We start from the raw sequence: 15831 nt of genomic DNA on the forward strand, positions 1-15831 counted from the left end.
ATACTCAATCATTGAGCATAGTTTCGAAAAGTGATGGATCAAAATTTTACATTTTCTGTTGCTTATGAAGAGGGAAAGACATAAACATAAATTTTATAGGGAGAAAAAAGGCAATGAAAAAAAAAACTTAAAATCGAAAAAAAAATACTGGGAGGTCTAATTGGCCGCCCGTACTTATTGGGCTGCACGGGGCTGCCTGAGCCCATCAAACTTGTTTCTTGGGCCTCACTCAAATGCAGTGGTACAACGGCCCGCGTACGTCGTCTCCTCCCTTTCCCTTTCCTCCTCCGGCCGGACCGGCACCGCCGCGGCGGCATCTCCTCCGTCCCACCTAGCCGCCGGCGCTGTGCATAGGACGTCTCGCTCACCCTACTGGGGTTGCGCCTCCAGCCACCCAACTAACCACCTTTGCTAGGGCTGCCCCAGTTGCCGCTCGCCGGAGCCGGTGATACCCTGCGCCAATCGGTTCCGCGTTTCCCCCAATTCGAGTGGCGAGCGATCGGACCGCGAGATTCCCCAGCTCTCTTAAGCCCCAGCGCTTGATTAGTCCCTGATTTCGGGCTGCGGGTACTGGGTTCGGGCAAGGGCGCGCTCGTAGCTGCCTTCTGCGTGCCGAAGCTCAATCGCGATGTTCCCGTGGGAAACGGAGGTTGATGGAGAATTGAGTGGAGCACCGGGGAAGATGGATGATCCGGTACTGTGTCCCTTTAGGCTTTTACTTGTGCTTAGCGAAGTTAGAGCTGCTTTGCTGCTGGTGGTTTTACGGTTTCGTTGTTGTGCTATTAATTGGTGGTACTGCCATTTGCCAGTGGAGTTGTTCAATGAAGAATGAACTAATTCTACGCAGATAGTAGTTCCCAGTAACTACTATGATGTAGTTCTTAGATTATTTGTAGCGAATTTTGTTAATTTTCCAGTCGGATCATGCTAGGATGCTTCAACCGTCAGAGCAAGTCATGATTGCTCACAGGGTATGGAATGTTGTCGGTTCACTGGCTACATTGCTATAGCATGAAGAAGCAATGAATCAAACTTCAGAGTTGTTTCTCAATTCTGAATTATTCAAACAGGCCACCTTTCTTATGAGGATTTATGTTTTGGAGAGATGAAAAGTGAAACTAATAATGATTTTTTTTGTATACATGGAAATTTCTGTTTCTGCAATTCTTCCCGCTTTTATACTTTGTTAGTATGGTTTATACCGTTGCTGACCAAACTTGTTGCGTCATGGGATGAAAGTGTGTAGTGTGATAATGTTTTAAGTAGATGTAGGTTGTTAAGTAGATTGTTCAAACATTAAAGGAATATCCTGTTTCTAACTTTGTAAGAATAACATAGCCCGGTAAGTGCAATAGTTCTGAGTGCTTGCTTTTATAGGAGCTGTCTATTATCTATACCATGAGTCCATGTTTCCTCACATAATCATGTTTGTGCTCTAATATGGTCCATCAGACTGTTTTGCAGGAAAATTATGCATTCAAGAACAAAAGTTGTGGCATTTGTGGAGACATCGTCATCGATAGAGGAGTCTTGGATTGTTGCCAACATTGGTAGGGCTTCAATTGTAGATTTATAGTTTCTAGGATTTGATCCATCACCTTTCATGCATATTCCACCAAGGCCACTTGGGAATTTCCTTGGAACATACATTATTGGGCAGATAGTAATGATAAAAGGAAATCTGTATATTAGATAGTTCCAATAGCCAAGCTAAGTAGTAAGTACACAAAGTTCTTCATCACCATCCAGTTCATCCTTATTTGATCCTACATTGTCTGTGGTTATAATCCAACACTCCAGTACTACTTGTTCACTTCAATTCCTTTTCTTGCCTGTTACATTTGAAATCAAGTGCCTTGGTCTTAAATTGATGTTCCTATTATATGCTAGAGTCACATCCTCTTATTTTGGATTAGTAGCCATTCATTCTGTTATCTCAGCACTTAATCTATGTATCACAAGGGATCTTAGAAAAGAACTTGCAGCTTAGCAAAAGTACCAAATATAGTATTTAATTTTCAAAGATTGATATGAAGATTCCCTTAAACTGTAATGTGATGCATAGAAATTGGAATTTCCAAATACCAGGTTTTGCTATACATGCATTGACAACTGGGCTGCCATCACAAATCGCTGCCCCCTTTGCAAAAGTGAATTTCAACATATAACAAGCACTCCAGTAAGTATCGGATATTCTTTTTTGACAATCTTTTCCTGACTGAATTCTGATAATACCTTTGGAGGAAATTTGATGTAAAACATTTATCTCAATTTGTCACCTTGGAAGATAGAATTTTATTGAAATGTAATTGTTTTATATTGCTTTTTACTGGTGAAGGTATATGGTACGATTGGAGCTATTGATGAAGATGAATACTCTTTAACCAGGTATGGTGGCAACTCCCTGTGCTTCCAGTATGCACACATGTTAGTTTAACACTAGTATCCTTAATTGCTTATGTTATATATTCTGTGGTCACCTGTTTCCTCCTAAGTCCTAAAGTAGACTATTTCTATCCTATGCTTTAGTATTTTATCTCAGAGTGTTTTATTTCCTCCTAAGTCTTTGAATCACTGTGCCAGTGAAAGCCTGGCCTTGGTTTCTTCTCAAGCGATGCAACCAAAAAGTCATATTGAGTTACCTGACCATGTGAAGCAGGAAATGATTGGTAGACCTGGAAGCTTGTGTATTTCTGCATCATTTGCATGTGCATTCGTGCCATATCATTTTTTCCATGAATGCCATGATTGTGCGCTTCTTATTTTATGATTCACCAATCTTATGTTAACCCTTTCCTACCAATGCTCAAAGAAATAAAATTAAGGCCATTTCATGACTTCTATTTACGCTTCTCATTGTGCAGCTATGATGATGATTGGTATGTGCAAGAGGAAAGCAGCACACTTTCCTTCCCATCGTACTATATTGATGCTGAAGTAAAAATATTCAGATAACCCTCGCAATCTCCTTTCAAACAATCATACTTCTCGGTCCCACGAAATTGATCGTGTAGCTTGCTCCGTTTATTCCATTCTCCAGGCAGTAGTTTGTTTGGATGATGGTGATTGCAAGATTCGGAGTGGACTTGTGGCAGCTGAAGATGATTCAACTTTAGATACATCAATTGCTTGTGACTCCTGTGATAAATGGTACTTAATTTTGTCATCCTTTATGAAATTACCAATTGAGAGTTAGACTTGGGAACCATATTCTTTTTCTAATTTTGTTGATCCTTAACTTTAAACTAGGTATCATGCTATATGCGTGGGATTCAATCCAGAAGTGACATCTGAAAATTCTTGGCTGTGTCCAAGGTAATGTGATATATGCTCTCTCTTCAATCACCCTTTGATAGTAGTAACTAATTATGTTGAATTTGCTCTACTGTTGTGATAATTGAATCAACAATTCCATTCTAGGTGCGTGTCTTCTGAAGTGAAACACATGGCAGATGTTAACTTGAAGCAAAACTTAAGTGAGGAATGTGTAATTGGTTCTGATAGGACAAGTACTGGCGCATCATTTTCTGGGAGGGTATCTGTAGCTGTTGCTGATGAGGGAGAAACTGCCCTTGTTGTATCAATGGTGGGTGTACAGTCTGAAACTAGGAGTGATCTATCAGAAGCTTCACTAGGCTTGAAGACAACACATGAAGCATTTAACTACAGTCCATATTCAAGCCATTCTAGAGATGCTTTTACACATAATACTGCAGCAGATTCTAGTACCCTGAGGAACACAGATAGTTTCAGTAGATCCCAGAATAAATCTTCTGAAATGAATATTGTCCGCGCTCTTTACTCTGAACCAACAGAAGCATCATTACAGTTTTCACCAATACGTGAGCCAGCAGCAACCATAGTTGACGCAGAGCTGGGTAACATGTTGAATGAACAGTTGGAAGTATCAAAGCTTGTGTCTTGTCCAGTTATAGGCAACAGTAAGGAGGCTAAAATTACTGGAGAGGATAATGCAGCGCAAAGAAGCAAAGATGAAAGATCTCCTGTGATCAAATCTCCACAACCTTCCTCACCAGGTATGTCATATTTATAGCTTGCTTTATTTAGATATGCCACATCAATTACACTAAGTGTTAGCAAGGTGATTAGTGGGCTGGCCTTTGGGCCATGGCGCCCAGCCCATGCGGCTAGGGCTGCCTTAGGGTTTACTTGTGATTGGTTTGGAATAGGCAAGGATCTCCGTTGATTAGGGTGTCTTCTATAAACCCTAGACGCTCATTGCCTATATATTGTACATCCCTGTACCCCTGATTAATCAATCCACAGTTTTCCCGTGCCATATTCGCTTTCATGGTATCAAGAGTCCGGGTCTCCCCTCGGATTCACCCTCCGCTTCCCTAGCGCGCCGGCTCCTCGCCGCGCCGCGCCCACACGCCGGCTTCCCGCCAGACGCGTCCACCCTCCGTGCACCGGCCCTCCTGCCGCGCACCCCCTCTCCTGCGCGCCAGCTCCCTGCCGCGCTGCGCCATGGTAGGCACCCCGCCCACCTCCCCTTCGGCCACCAGTGGTCCCGCCGTCGTCGACGAGGAAGCCGCCGCGGCTGAGGCGCAGCGCCTCGCCAAGGAGCGGCAGGACGCCTACGCCGCCGCCATGGCTCGCACAGCCAAGGCAGACGCCGACGCCGTAGCCGCGGCGAAGGCCCTGGACGCTGCCCGGGCCCTTGCCGCCCAGGAACGGGCGGCTGCTGCTGCTGCCACCCTTGCCCCGTCAGGATCCTCCGGCTCCTCGGGTCCTCACGCTGCACCAACGGATCTGCACACCGCCATGCTCCTTCAGGAAGCCACTGCCCTCCTGAACCTGCTCGCCCAGGCGGTTGCTGTCCACAACATCCGCAGCCTCATCCCGATCGTCCTTGACGTCGACTCCGGTCAGTTCAGTCGCTGGCGCGATCAGTTTCTGCTGACCCTCGGCAAGTTCTCTCTCCAGGATCACATCCACCTCGACGCACCAGTCCTCTCCCCGGACTGGGTTCGGATGGACTGCGTGGTGAAGTCCTGGATTCTCGGCACACTCGCCGACGACCTCGCCGAAGTCATCGCCTCCTAGGGCTCCTCCGCCAGAGATGCATGGCTTGCCGTCGAGTCCTAGTTCCTCGGCAACAAGGAGGCCCGTGCCATCCAGCTCGAGATGAAGTTTCGCAACTTCGTCCAAGGCGACCTCTCCATCTCTGAGTACTGTCGTCGACTCAAGAAGATGGCTGACGACCTTGGGGCCCTCGACGAAGTCATCACCGACCGCACTCTCGTCCTCAACGTGATCCGCGGCCTCAACGACAACTTCGCCCATGTCGGGGCCCTCCTTCGGCGCGGTCGACCCTTCCCCTCCTTCCTGGAGGCCCGCGACGATCTCATCCTGGAGATCACCCTAGCAAACCACCAGTCTTTGCCAGCCGCCGCCCTCGCCGCCTCTACCAGGACTTCTGCACCTCCTCCGCAGATCGGCTTCGGCTCCGGGGGCGACAACGCCGGTTTTGGCTCCGGGGGCGCCAACACTGGCGGCAGAAGCAACAACAACTGCCGCAGCAAGTGTGGCGGCAATGGCCGCGACGGCGGTGGTGGTTCTAGTGGTGGCGGGGGTGGCCAGCGCTCCACCATCGGCTCTCAGCAGCAGCAGCAGGCTGGCGGCGCCCAGCCTGCCCCCGGCGCCCAGACTGCCACCTCCCCAGGGGCCCCGTGGCCAAGCTTCTACAACCCTTGGGCGGGGTCCATCCAGATGTGGCCTGGCCCCCGCCCTCCGGTGCCGCCCCTGCAGCAGCCTCGTCCTCCCCAGCAGGCCTTCGTCGCGCAGCAGCAGCAGCATCAGGAACCTGCTGCTGATGGGGCCGGCCCTTGGACAGCACCAAGGCTGTATCACCCCATGGCCGGCCTGCCCTCCTGGGACCAGCAATCACTGGCCTCCGCGTTCAGCACGGCGTCGCTGAATCAGCCCTCCAACGGCGAATGGTACTTCGATTCAGGTGCCACCTCCCACATGACTTCCTCTCCTCATAATCTTTCACATGCCTGCTCCCAGCGGTATCATACTCCTTCATCCATTGTTGTCGGTAATGGCGCTTTGCTCCCGGTCACTTGCACTGGCTCGGCTGCACTGTCTCCCGCCCTTCGTCTTAATAATGCTCTTGTGTCTCCACATTATTAAGAATCTTATTTCTGTTCGCCAATTTACTACCGATAACAATTATTCTGTGGAGTTTGACCTTGCTGGCTGTTCTGTGAAGGATCTGCAAACTCGGGACGAGATAGTCAGGTGCAATAGCTCCGGGCCGCTGTATCCACTACGTCTCCCTCCAGCACACTCCCTTGTCGCCAAGTCGGCCTCCCCACTTTGGCACCGACGTCTCGGCCATCCCGGTCATGAAGCCTTGTCGAAGCTTGCTTCTAGTATCTCTTGTCAGATAGAGGATTGTTTAGACTTATGTCATGCTTGTCAGTTAGGACGACATGTTCGTTTACCTTTTCATGCATCAGTTTCTCGTGCATCTAGCAAGTTTGATCTTATTCATTGTGATCTATGGACATCTCCAGTAGTCAGCATCTCAGGTTATAAATATTATTTGGTCATACTTGATGATTGCACTCACTACCTGTGGACTTTTCCTCTGCGCCTCAAGTCTGATACTTACAACATGCTCGAAAACTTCCTCGCCTGTGTCAAATCAGTTCGGCACCTCAGTCAAGGCGACTCAGTGCGACAACGGGAAGGAGTTTGATAACTCCAGTGCTCGGACGTTATTCCTCACCAAGGGCATTCATCTTCGCATGTCTTGCCCTTACACCTCGCCCCAGAATGGTAAAGCTGAACGCATTATTCGCTCTATTAATAATGTTGTTCGCTCCCTGCTGTTTTAGGCCTCCATGCCTCCCTCCTATTGGGTCGAGGCCCTTTCCACGGCGACTGTCCTGATTAACATCTTGCCAACCAAGACCCTCGGCTTCTCCACGCCGCACCATGCCCTCCTTGGGACACCCCCGGCGTATGGTCACCTTCGAGTCTTTGGTTGCAAATGTTATCCCAACCTGTCTGCCACAGCCTCCCACAAACTCGCCCCTCGCTCCACCCTATGCGTCTTCCTGGGCTACTCCACTCACCATAAAGGATACCGCTGCCTTGACCTCTCTTCCAACAGAGTCATTATTTCTAGGCATGTCATCTTCGATGAAACTGCCTTTCCTTTCGCTGAGCGCGATGGTCCCAGGTCTACCGTGGAGCTTGAGTTTCTTGATGCTACTGATATTGTGCTGGCTCCCATTGGACCGCTGCACACAGTTTTGCCTGCGTCTTCCCACCGGCGTTGCTCCTGCCGCCCCCTCCAGGGGCTGCGGCGGCCTCCTCCGACACTCCTGGTGCCCCCGCCAATCCGTCTCCGACTGCCCGGGGCACCACTGGAGCCCTCCGACGACCCGCCGACGCTCTACGTCCCGCCTGTGCTACGCAGTCCAGGGGCCCTGACGCCCACCCCTGCGCCACGCGCGGCATCGCCATCGACGCTCGTCCCCGCGCCACGCGCGGCCACGACGACCCCAGCTCCTTCGTCGACCACTCCACGTCGCTTGTACGTCCCGCCAGCACTTCGCGCGGCCTGGACGTCCCAGCAGTGACGAGTGGACCACCGCCAGGGTTTCCACCCCTGGCGCCCTCACCCACGCCGCCAGCACCGGCCGCCCGCGTCATCACGCAGGTGTACACCCGACGGCCGCGCCCGCCGCCGTCCCCCGCTCCAGCACCGAGCAGCGCGACTGCGGTTCCGGCTGCACCAGCTGACCAGCCGCTGCCCCAAGGCGTTGTGGCGGTTCCCCCAGTCTCCAATCAGCGTGCCATGTCCACGCGAGCCAAGAGTGGCTTTCGGATGCCTGCACTCTACCACGCCGCACCGCTCTCTGCTGTTCCGAAGACCTACCGTAGCGCTCTGGCCGATCCCAACTGGCGAGCAGCTATGGTGGAAGAACATGATGCTTTGCTCCAGAACCACACCTGGGATCTTGTGCCTCGCCCTCCGCGGGCCAATGTCGTCACTGGGAAGTGGATCTTCAAGCACAAGTTCAACGCCGACGGAAGCCTCGAGCAGTACAAGGCTCGCTGGGTCCTAAGAGGGTTCACTCAGCGTCCTGGTGTGGATTTTGCAGAGACTTTCAGTCCGGTCGTGAAGTCTGCTACAGTCCGGACAGTCCTCTCTTTGGCACTCTCTCATCACTGGCCAATTCATCAGTTGGATGTGAAGAATGCTTTCTTACATGGCACCTTGTCGGAGACAGTTTACTATGCACAGCCGTCTGGCTTTGAGGACTCTGCTCACTCGGACTTTGTTTGCCGCCTCAACAAGTCCCTGTACGGATTGAAGCAGGCTCCTCGTGCTTGGTACAGTCGGTTCGCCTCCTTCCTGCTTTCACGGTCGGTTCGCCTCCTTCCTGCTTTCACGAGAATTCGTTGAAGCCAAAACGGACACTTAGCTCTTTGTCTTTCGGCAGGGTTCAGATATTGCTTATTTGCTGCTCTATGTGGATGACATCGTTCTCACGGCGTCCTCTCCGGGTCTTCTTCGGCGGATTATTTCGGCTCTCCAGCAGGAATTCGCCATGAAAGATCTTGGTGAACTACATCATTTTCTTAGGATGCAAGTTCAACGCTGTGGTGATGGCCTTCTTCTCTCGCAGCGGCAATACATGCCAGATATTCTGGATCGTGCTGGTATGACAGATTGCAAGTCGTGTTCTACTCCAATTGACACTAATCCCAAGGTTGCAGCTGTTGATGGTGCGCCCGTGGCGGATGCTACTGATTTTCGCAGACTTGCTGGTGCCTTACAGTATCTCACTTTCATCCGGCCAGACATTGCTTATGCTGTTCAGCAGATCTGCCTTCATATGCATGATCCGCGTGAACCTCACCTGGCGGCTCTGAAGCGCATTCTTCGGTATGTTAAAGGCACTCTACACCTTGGCCTTCTGCTGCGCCCGTCTACTTCGACTGATCTTGTGGTATACACTGATGCTGACTGGGCTGGATGTCCGGATACGCGCAAGTCCACATCGGGCTATGCTGTGTTCCTCGGGGACAATCTCATCTCCTGGTCCTCCAAACGTCAAAACACTGTCTCCAGATCTAGTGCAGAAGCTGAGTATCGCGCAGTGGTTAATGGTGTCGCCGAGGCTTCCTGGCTGCGTCAACTCCTGCAGGAGTTGCACGACCCCCTCCGCCAAGCCACACGGGTGTATTGTGATAACATCAGCGCCGTCTACATGTCCTCCAATCCAGTTCAACATCAGCGCACCAAGCATATTGAGATTGACCTCCACTTCGTCCGGGAGCGGGTTTCCATTGGTGATCTTCGTGTCCTTCATGTGCCGACCTCGTCGCAATATGCCGATATCTTCACTAAAGGGCTTCCTTCTTCGGTGTTCACGGAGTTCAGGTCCAGTCTGAACGTGCAGAGTGGCTGACGATCAGGCTGCGGGGGCGTGTTAGCAAGGTGATTAGTGGGCTGGCCTTTGGGCCATGGCGCCCAGCCCATGCGGCTAGGGCTGCCTTAGGGTTTACTTGTGATTGGTTTGGAATAGGCAAGGATCTCGTTGATTAGGGTGTCTTCTATAAATCCTAGACCCCTGTACCCCTGATTAATCAATCCATAGTTTTCCCGTGCCATATTCGCTTTCACTAAGTGCAACTGTGAAAAGTATTCATTTATTAATCACAATTTTTTTTGCCATTTATTATTTTATAGATTACTTAAGCAACTACGATATCTCGTGTAGATATACCATGGCTATTATAATCCTATTTTGTTAAGCTGCATTTTGTTCTAGGACCAAATTTTTGCATCCAACATGGCGTATTCTCTTCTATCAAGTATCAATGCTTTGACTGACAGGCATGTGATTGATACAGATTCAGTACAGCAGATGAAAACTGCTCAGAACATGCAGTCGCCACTCAGGTATAAATCCTCAGGAACTTAGAACTCACTTGTTTCATGTTGGTTCAACCATTTCATTAAGTAACTTCTTTATTTTGTTTTTTAGGCACGATGGACATGAGAGCAACGACATGAAAGAAGAGAAAGACTTGGAATCAGGAAGTGAAGCGATCCATCCTGCGAAGAAAGCAAAATTGGAAGTGCATGAGCAGGATACAAATCTAATCGGAAACTCTGTTTTTTCTTCAACACGAAGTCATACTACTAATTCTGCAAAAGATACTGTTGATGATATGTCAGAGTTTCTTGCACAAAAATCTGTTCCTGATATAATGAGTATTGTTGAAGGAGAGGCCTACATAAGGGATCCTGGTAGAGAACTGGCAAAACCTGTAGGACGAAGAGCAGGAGATAAGCCTGGTCTTAGAGTGAAAAAGATCTTGCGAAAGGAAGATAGGAAACAATCATCCGCTATGGTTCAAAAGCTACAGAAAGAGATAAGGGAAGTAGTTAGAGATACAGGCACTAATATACTCGAGAAGGATGGATCTTTTGATGAAAAACTGTTGACTGCATTCCGTGCAGCTATTGGAAAGTCAGTGGATGGAACAGCCAAAAATACCAACCAATTAGTTAGAACAAGGAGGTCATTGCTTCAGAAGGGCAAGAAACGTGAGAATCTGACTAAAAAGTTGTATGGAACATCCACAGGAAGAAGAAGAAGTGATTGGCATCGTGATTGGGAAGTTGAATTTTGGAAATACCGTTGCTCCCCAGGAACGAATCCTGAAAAGATTGAGACACTGCAATCAGTACTTCAGCTACTCAAGAGATCCTCTGAAATGGACAAGGAAAGTGCTCAGGGGAAAAAGGGAGAAAATGACAATTCCATTTTGTCCAGGTTGTATTTAGCTGATGCGTCAGTTGTTCCAAGGAAGGATGATATAAGACCTCTCTCTGCCCTTGAAGGATGTGCACCATTAGATAAAAGTAGCCAAAGCAAAGCTAATAATAGCAAATCTCCTAACATACCTGCAGCAGAGACTGATGCAACTAAAATCAGTTCACCCAGCAGCACTGGAAAAATATCAAGTTCTTCGACTCTGAATAAAGAAGCATCAAGCAGAATAGAAAATAGAAACAGTCAGCCTTTCCTGTATAAAACAAATCATTCTTCTGGTGACATCAAGGAGGACAAGAGAAAATGGGCTCTTGAGATCCTGGCAAGAAAAAATGCCAGCTCTGTTACAAGCAAAGATCAAACTGGAGACAATGATGCTCTCAAGGGAAACTTCCCTCTACTAGTATGTGCCAGTTTTTCAAAAATGTTTTTAAAGAAGTACATTAACAGCTCCAGAATACTCATTTACTTGGTTTTCTTAGGCACAACTTCCGGTGGATATGAGGCCAAAGCTTGCAGCTGGCCGCAATAACAAAGTTCCCATATCAGTTAGACAGGTAACCATATGTTAGGCATTGCTATAGATTTCAAGAATCTCGTCGCTGCCCTTGTCTACACAACCGTGGTGATATATTTTCTTTTCTAAACTGATACCCGATTTGCCAAACGATGCCAGACTTTCTCACAACTACTTTACAAATTACAACACCATCTTAAAACTTGAATTGGTCCAAATATGCAGAATTTCTTGCAGGGGACTAGATCCAATAAATGGTGGTCTATGGTTGAGCGATATTGCACACCATCACTTAGCCATTTGAGAGTTTCTTCTCATCCAGCTCCTCGCGAATTAAATGAGAAAGCGTGCGAATTTCTCTAATTCCATAATATTAAAAAATATTATGGATAGATACACATCAGCAACAATCACAAACTGCCCTAGGCATAACTGTGCTTGCATTATTATCTTTTGAATCCAGTGGTCAAGTATTAATATCAGACTTATGTTATATATCTCAGGCACAACTTCACCGCATCGCTGAGCACTATTTGCAGAAAGCAAATTTGGATGTCATCCGCAGATGTGCAGATACTGAATTGGCCATTGCTGATGCTGTCAATGTTGAAAAGGATATTTATGAAAGGTCAAGTAACAAATCCATATATGTGAATCTTTGCTCTCAGGCTAGTCGCCAGCCTGCCAAGGAAAAATCTGATAAGGACACTTCAACTCTAACCAAAAAGACTGAATTAGGCAATGATCAGATATCTCAGAAAGTTACATCTGAGAATACCAATGTTAATGGCAGTGATATGGAAGATACTCTACACAGAACAGTTGTCTCTGATCTAGAGAGTGAACCAGGCGATGATAATGCATCAGAGCAAACTGTGCACAAGCACACTGTTAGCTTCAGCAGCGCAGAAGAAGCACTAAGAAAAGCGGGCCTCTTTGATTCCCCTCCTAACAGTCCTGAGAGAGAGATCACATCCATTGAAGGTAATTCTAGTTCCCTGACAGTATCTAATTATCCAAAGTTTTCACAAAGGAAATATTAATTGGGAAAGATACTCTGTTGGTTAATGCAGGTGAATGCAGATTAGAGGAACAGAGCAAAAGCTTAGAGTCATATCACAATTATAGGGTGAAGAATGTATCCGCACTGAAAGATGACATATCATCACTGCCTAATGATCTTAATGCTGCAAACTGTCAAAACCTGAATACTGTGTCGTGTCAGCAACCGCAACCTAATTCTGAGGAGCAACAGAAGTTGGCAGCTCACGGAGAAGCTGTGGACGTGACAGCAAACAAAACCAATGCAATGAACTTGGCTGAAACTGATAGGTGTAGTGAGCAATGTGAAAAATCAAGTGGACCAGGTAGTGAAATTTCAGTTGATCGCAACATGCCTGATAAAGTTGCTGGGAATGCAGAGGCCTTGAAAGATGTGGAAAAAGCAGCTAGCAGTTTGCCTAATCAACCTCAAGAGGATGGGTTGCCAAAAGATGGTGAAGTGATCGGAAATCCAAAGAATTCAGAGCCCACTAAAGAGAAATCTTCCAGTGACAAACCATCACTAAACAGCAAACATCCAAACGGAGACAAATCAACCCATATAGCTGAAGGTGGAGATGATCCAAAGAAGCAAGCACCTGATCCAGCTAGTAATAACACACCAGATGCCTCAAGTTCTACATATAAGAAGGTAACCCACTTATTTGATCGACGGCATTTTTCCTATAGCTCTTACCATTATCACTTCTTTATACATGTTTTTCTTTCAATGTATGCAGGTTGAAATGTTCGTGAAAGAGCACATCAGGCCACTCTGCAAGAGTGGTGTGATCACTGTCGATCAGTATAGGTGGGCTGTCACGAAAACAACAGACAAGGTAATGAGCTTCCACCGGGACGCGAAGAATGCGAGTTTTTTGATCAAGGAGGGTGACAAGGTGAAAAAGCTTGCGCTGCAGTACGTTGAGGCAGCTCAGCAGAAGATTAATTGACTCTGCCTGATTTTGTAAATGTAACTACCGAGTAAAACCGCAATTCATCCACACATGAATTCCATATGCGGCAAATTGGCAGCTCCTCACGGAGTACCAATCCTTCTGAAACGCATGGGGGGCGTTGGTGGCTATGGCTCTGTTTGGATGAGGTAAAGTTGAGTGCTAAACTTTAGCATTTATATATTTGCTAAAATCTTTGAGTCTTGGCTAAAGTTTAGCGCATCCTATTAGCACTCCACTTTGGATCGTATAGTGCTAAATTTTAGCACCTTAGCACTTGGACCCAAACACCCATTATATCTGTATCATCCTTCCCGTAACTTCTGTACATCTGAGAGCCGAAGAACAGTTCAGAACTACATTTTGCCACGCACAAAGTGTTTCGGGTTAAATTCAAGAAATTTAACTTGCATCTGATCACTCAGGCTGAGCATCCGTTTGGCGCGAAACCGATCCTTTCCCGTTCCACATCGAACACAACCCCAAACCCTTGTTGCTGCACGTTGCCGAGCACGTTGAGGCCGTCGTCCGCCGCCTGGAGCCCCAGGCAGAAGTACGTCCGGCGATCGCTGCCCTCCACGGGGACGAGGTAGTTCGCCGGAGGCAGCGCCATGTCCACGCCGCCGGCGAAGTGCAGCACGATGCTGGGCACGCGGACCGTGGCGTGGCCTCTCCCGCGGAGGTCGTAGCACGCGTCGAACACCGAGAAGTTGGCGGCCAGCTTCCGCATCCCGCCCGCCGCCGCGCGCGAGTTGAAGGCGTCGCGCACCGCCGCGTACGCGTCCCGGGCGAACCGCGAGATGGCCGTGCCGGAGTCGACCACGATGCCGCCGCGCCCGGTCGCCGGGTCCAGCGCGAGGCTGGCGCTGGAGAATCCGGTGACACGCTCGCCGCCGACGCTGAAGCCGACCATGTCCACGTAGTAGAGGCTCGGCCGCCGCGGGTTCGTCCGCAGCGGGGTGAACGCCGTGGACGGCAGCTCCGGCGCACGGCCGAACACGAGGTGGGAGGAGCTGTCCTTGGCGCGGGACATGCGGTCGCCGAGGCAGTAGGAGAAGACGCGCCCGTAGGCCGCCGCCACCTGCGTCGGGAAGGACAGGTTTCCCCGGCCGACGCCGAGCAGCCCGGCCGCCGACTCGAACAGCCCCCCGTTGTCGTGGCCGCACCCGAGCGTGACGTTGTGGACGTGCGTGTCGTTGGGGAAGACGAGCCTGTCGGTGGCGAGGTCGCCGCTGGAGGCGGAGCCGTCGCCGTACCTCACCTTGTAGACGCAGCCACCGGTGCGGGCGTCGCAGCCGGGGTACCGGAGGGCGTCGCGGCACCGCGGCGAGGCGCAGGGGATCCGCCGGTGCGTGCTGGAGCTCCGCGGGTCGTAGAGCGGGGTCAGCTGGCGGTAGCAGTGGTGGCAGGGCGCGCACTGGAGCCAGATGAGGTCGCTGCCGGTGTCGATGACGACGAGCGCGCGCGTGGACGGGTCGCCCACGCCGATGACCGCGAAGTACTCGCCGCTGTCGAAAGGGAGGCCCGAGAGGACGGGGGAGCGGAGCCGGTCGTCGGCGCCGGCGGCGGTCGGGTGGAGGGACGCCAGCTGCACGGTGTAATGGCCGGCGTCGGCTCCGTGGCGGCGGAGGAGGAGGCCGCCCAGCGAGGGGCCGGGCGCGGGCGGGGAGACCGCGTCGCGGTGGACGACGGGGACGTGGAGCGTTCTTGGTGGTTGGGTGGCGCTGGCGCCGAAGGAGACGAGGAGGAGGAGAGGGAGCAGTAGGCTGCGCAACGCCATGAGGGCACGCCGGCGGGAGGTGTATGCTGATGGAGAGGCATGCGTGAGGAAGATGTTTCGATGGGAGTTCTCTTCTCGTGAAGCGTCCGTTTAAAATCAATTTGCCAATTACACCAGGCGTGTAAGTTTTTCAGCCATGAATGCTACTGGCTCGTTGCTTTAATTCGAAACACCCCTTCCGACTTGAGTTGCTTTAATAACCATCTGCTTCTCCGCTGCTGGGCTGCGTGTATCTCAAGTCTGAACTTTTTTCCAAATGTGCTGAAGATCGATGTTGTCATAAGCTTTTGGCATGGACATAGCCCAATCAATACATATTCAGGTACGGAATTCTCTCCCCTCCCGTTCTCTCTCTGGAAAAAAAAATTGAACTCCCGGCGGCACTTCCAGCTCCCAATTCATGATCCGGGCATAAAAACAAAGTAATACTGATACAAATGGGTAATTAAAATCGAGATGGCCATTTACGATCATGAATGTTCAAATGACATAGCTTGATAGTAGCGCAGCACAAGTATTAGTACAAAAGACATGATAGATTGGCAATTTTTTTTTTTTGAATCGAGGTCGCACACTCGCACCCCATTTCCATTCGCAAAACGGAAATACAAGTAGTTCTGAAGATACAGCGGGGGGAAGAGCTAGATGAGGGATAGCTAGCTACCCGGTCCCGGACCTGCTTCAGGACCGAGACCAAGGCAAGAC

At 49.7% G+C, this 15831-nt stretch overlaps 2 protein-coding genes across 4 annotated transcripts; one reads left to right on the forward strand and one right to left on the reverse strand.

Moving 5' to 3' along the window:
• Window positions 1–253: 253 nt before the first annotated feature.
• On the forward strand, window positions 254–13558 carry LOC120707860 (uncharacterized protein At4g10930-like). Of its 3 annotated transcripts, none has more exons than XM_039992912.1 (14): window positions 254–694; window positions 1453–1550; window positions 2089–2179; window positions 2339–2388; window positions 2865–2937; window positions 3041–3150; window positions 3250–3315; window positions 3421–4037; window positions 9904–9952; window positions 10038–11235; window positions 11315–11389; window positions 11853–12333; window positions 12423–13042; window positions 13131–13558. In XM_039992912.1, the coding sequence occupies exons 1-14, from the start codon at window positions 629–631 to the stop codon at window positions 13341–13343; spliced, it is 3807 nt and encodes a 1268-aa protein (XP_039848846.1). In that variant the 5' UTR covers window positions 254–628; the 3' UTR covers window positions 13344–13558. The 3 variants fall into 3 exon arrangements, with proteins under 3 accessions (XP_039848846.1, XP_039848847.1, XP_039848849.1); XM_039992913.1 differs by having other exon boundaries at window positions 1465–1550; XM_039992915.1 differs by lacking the exons at window positions 254–694; window positions 1453–1550 and having other exon boundaries at window positions 2119–2179; window positions 2865–2879; window positions 13131–13539.
• Window positions 13559–13767: 209 nt separating this feature from the next.
• LOC120710164 (aspartyl protease family protein 2-like) lies at window positions 13768–15126 on the reverse strand. The gene has a single exon (XM_039995822.1). The coding sequence runs from the start codon at window positions 15124–15126 to the stop codon at window positions 13768–13770; it is 1359 nt and encodes a 452-aa protein (XP_039851756.1).
• Between the last annotated feature and the right edge of the window lie 705 nt (window positions 15127–15831).

This window comes from Panicum virgatum, chromosome 5K, assembly GCF_016808335.1.
Source record: "Panicum virgatum strain AP13 chromosome 5K, P.virgatum_v5, whole genome shotgun sequence".
Classification (NCBI taxonomy): domain Eukaryota; kingdom Viridiplantae; phylum Streptophyta; class Magnoliopsida; order Poales; family Poaceae; genus Panicum; species Panicum virgatum.

Bases quoted from the DNA above. Each gene is read 5' to 3' on its own strand.
- LOC120707860 (XM_039992912.1), top strand. From the start codon at position 629: ATGTTCCCGTGGGAAACGGAGGTTGATGGAGAATTGAGTGGAGCACCG. The intron at 3,316-3,420 runs GTAATGTGATAT...ATTCCATTCTAG, and splicing joins AATTCTTGGCTGTGTCCAAG to GTGCGTGTCTTCTGAAGTGA. The intron at 11,236-11,314 runs GTATGTGCCAGT...TGGTTTTCTTAG, and splicing joins AGGGAAACTTCCCTCTACTA to GCACAACTTCCGGTGGATAT.
- LOC120710164 (XM_039995822.1), bottom strand. From the start codon at position 15,126: ATGGCGTTGCGCAGCCTACTGCTCCCTCTCCTCCTCCTCGTCTCCTTC.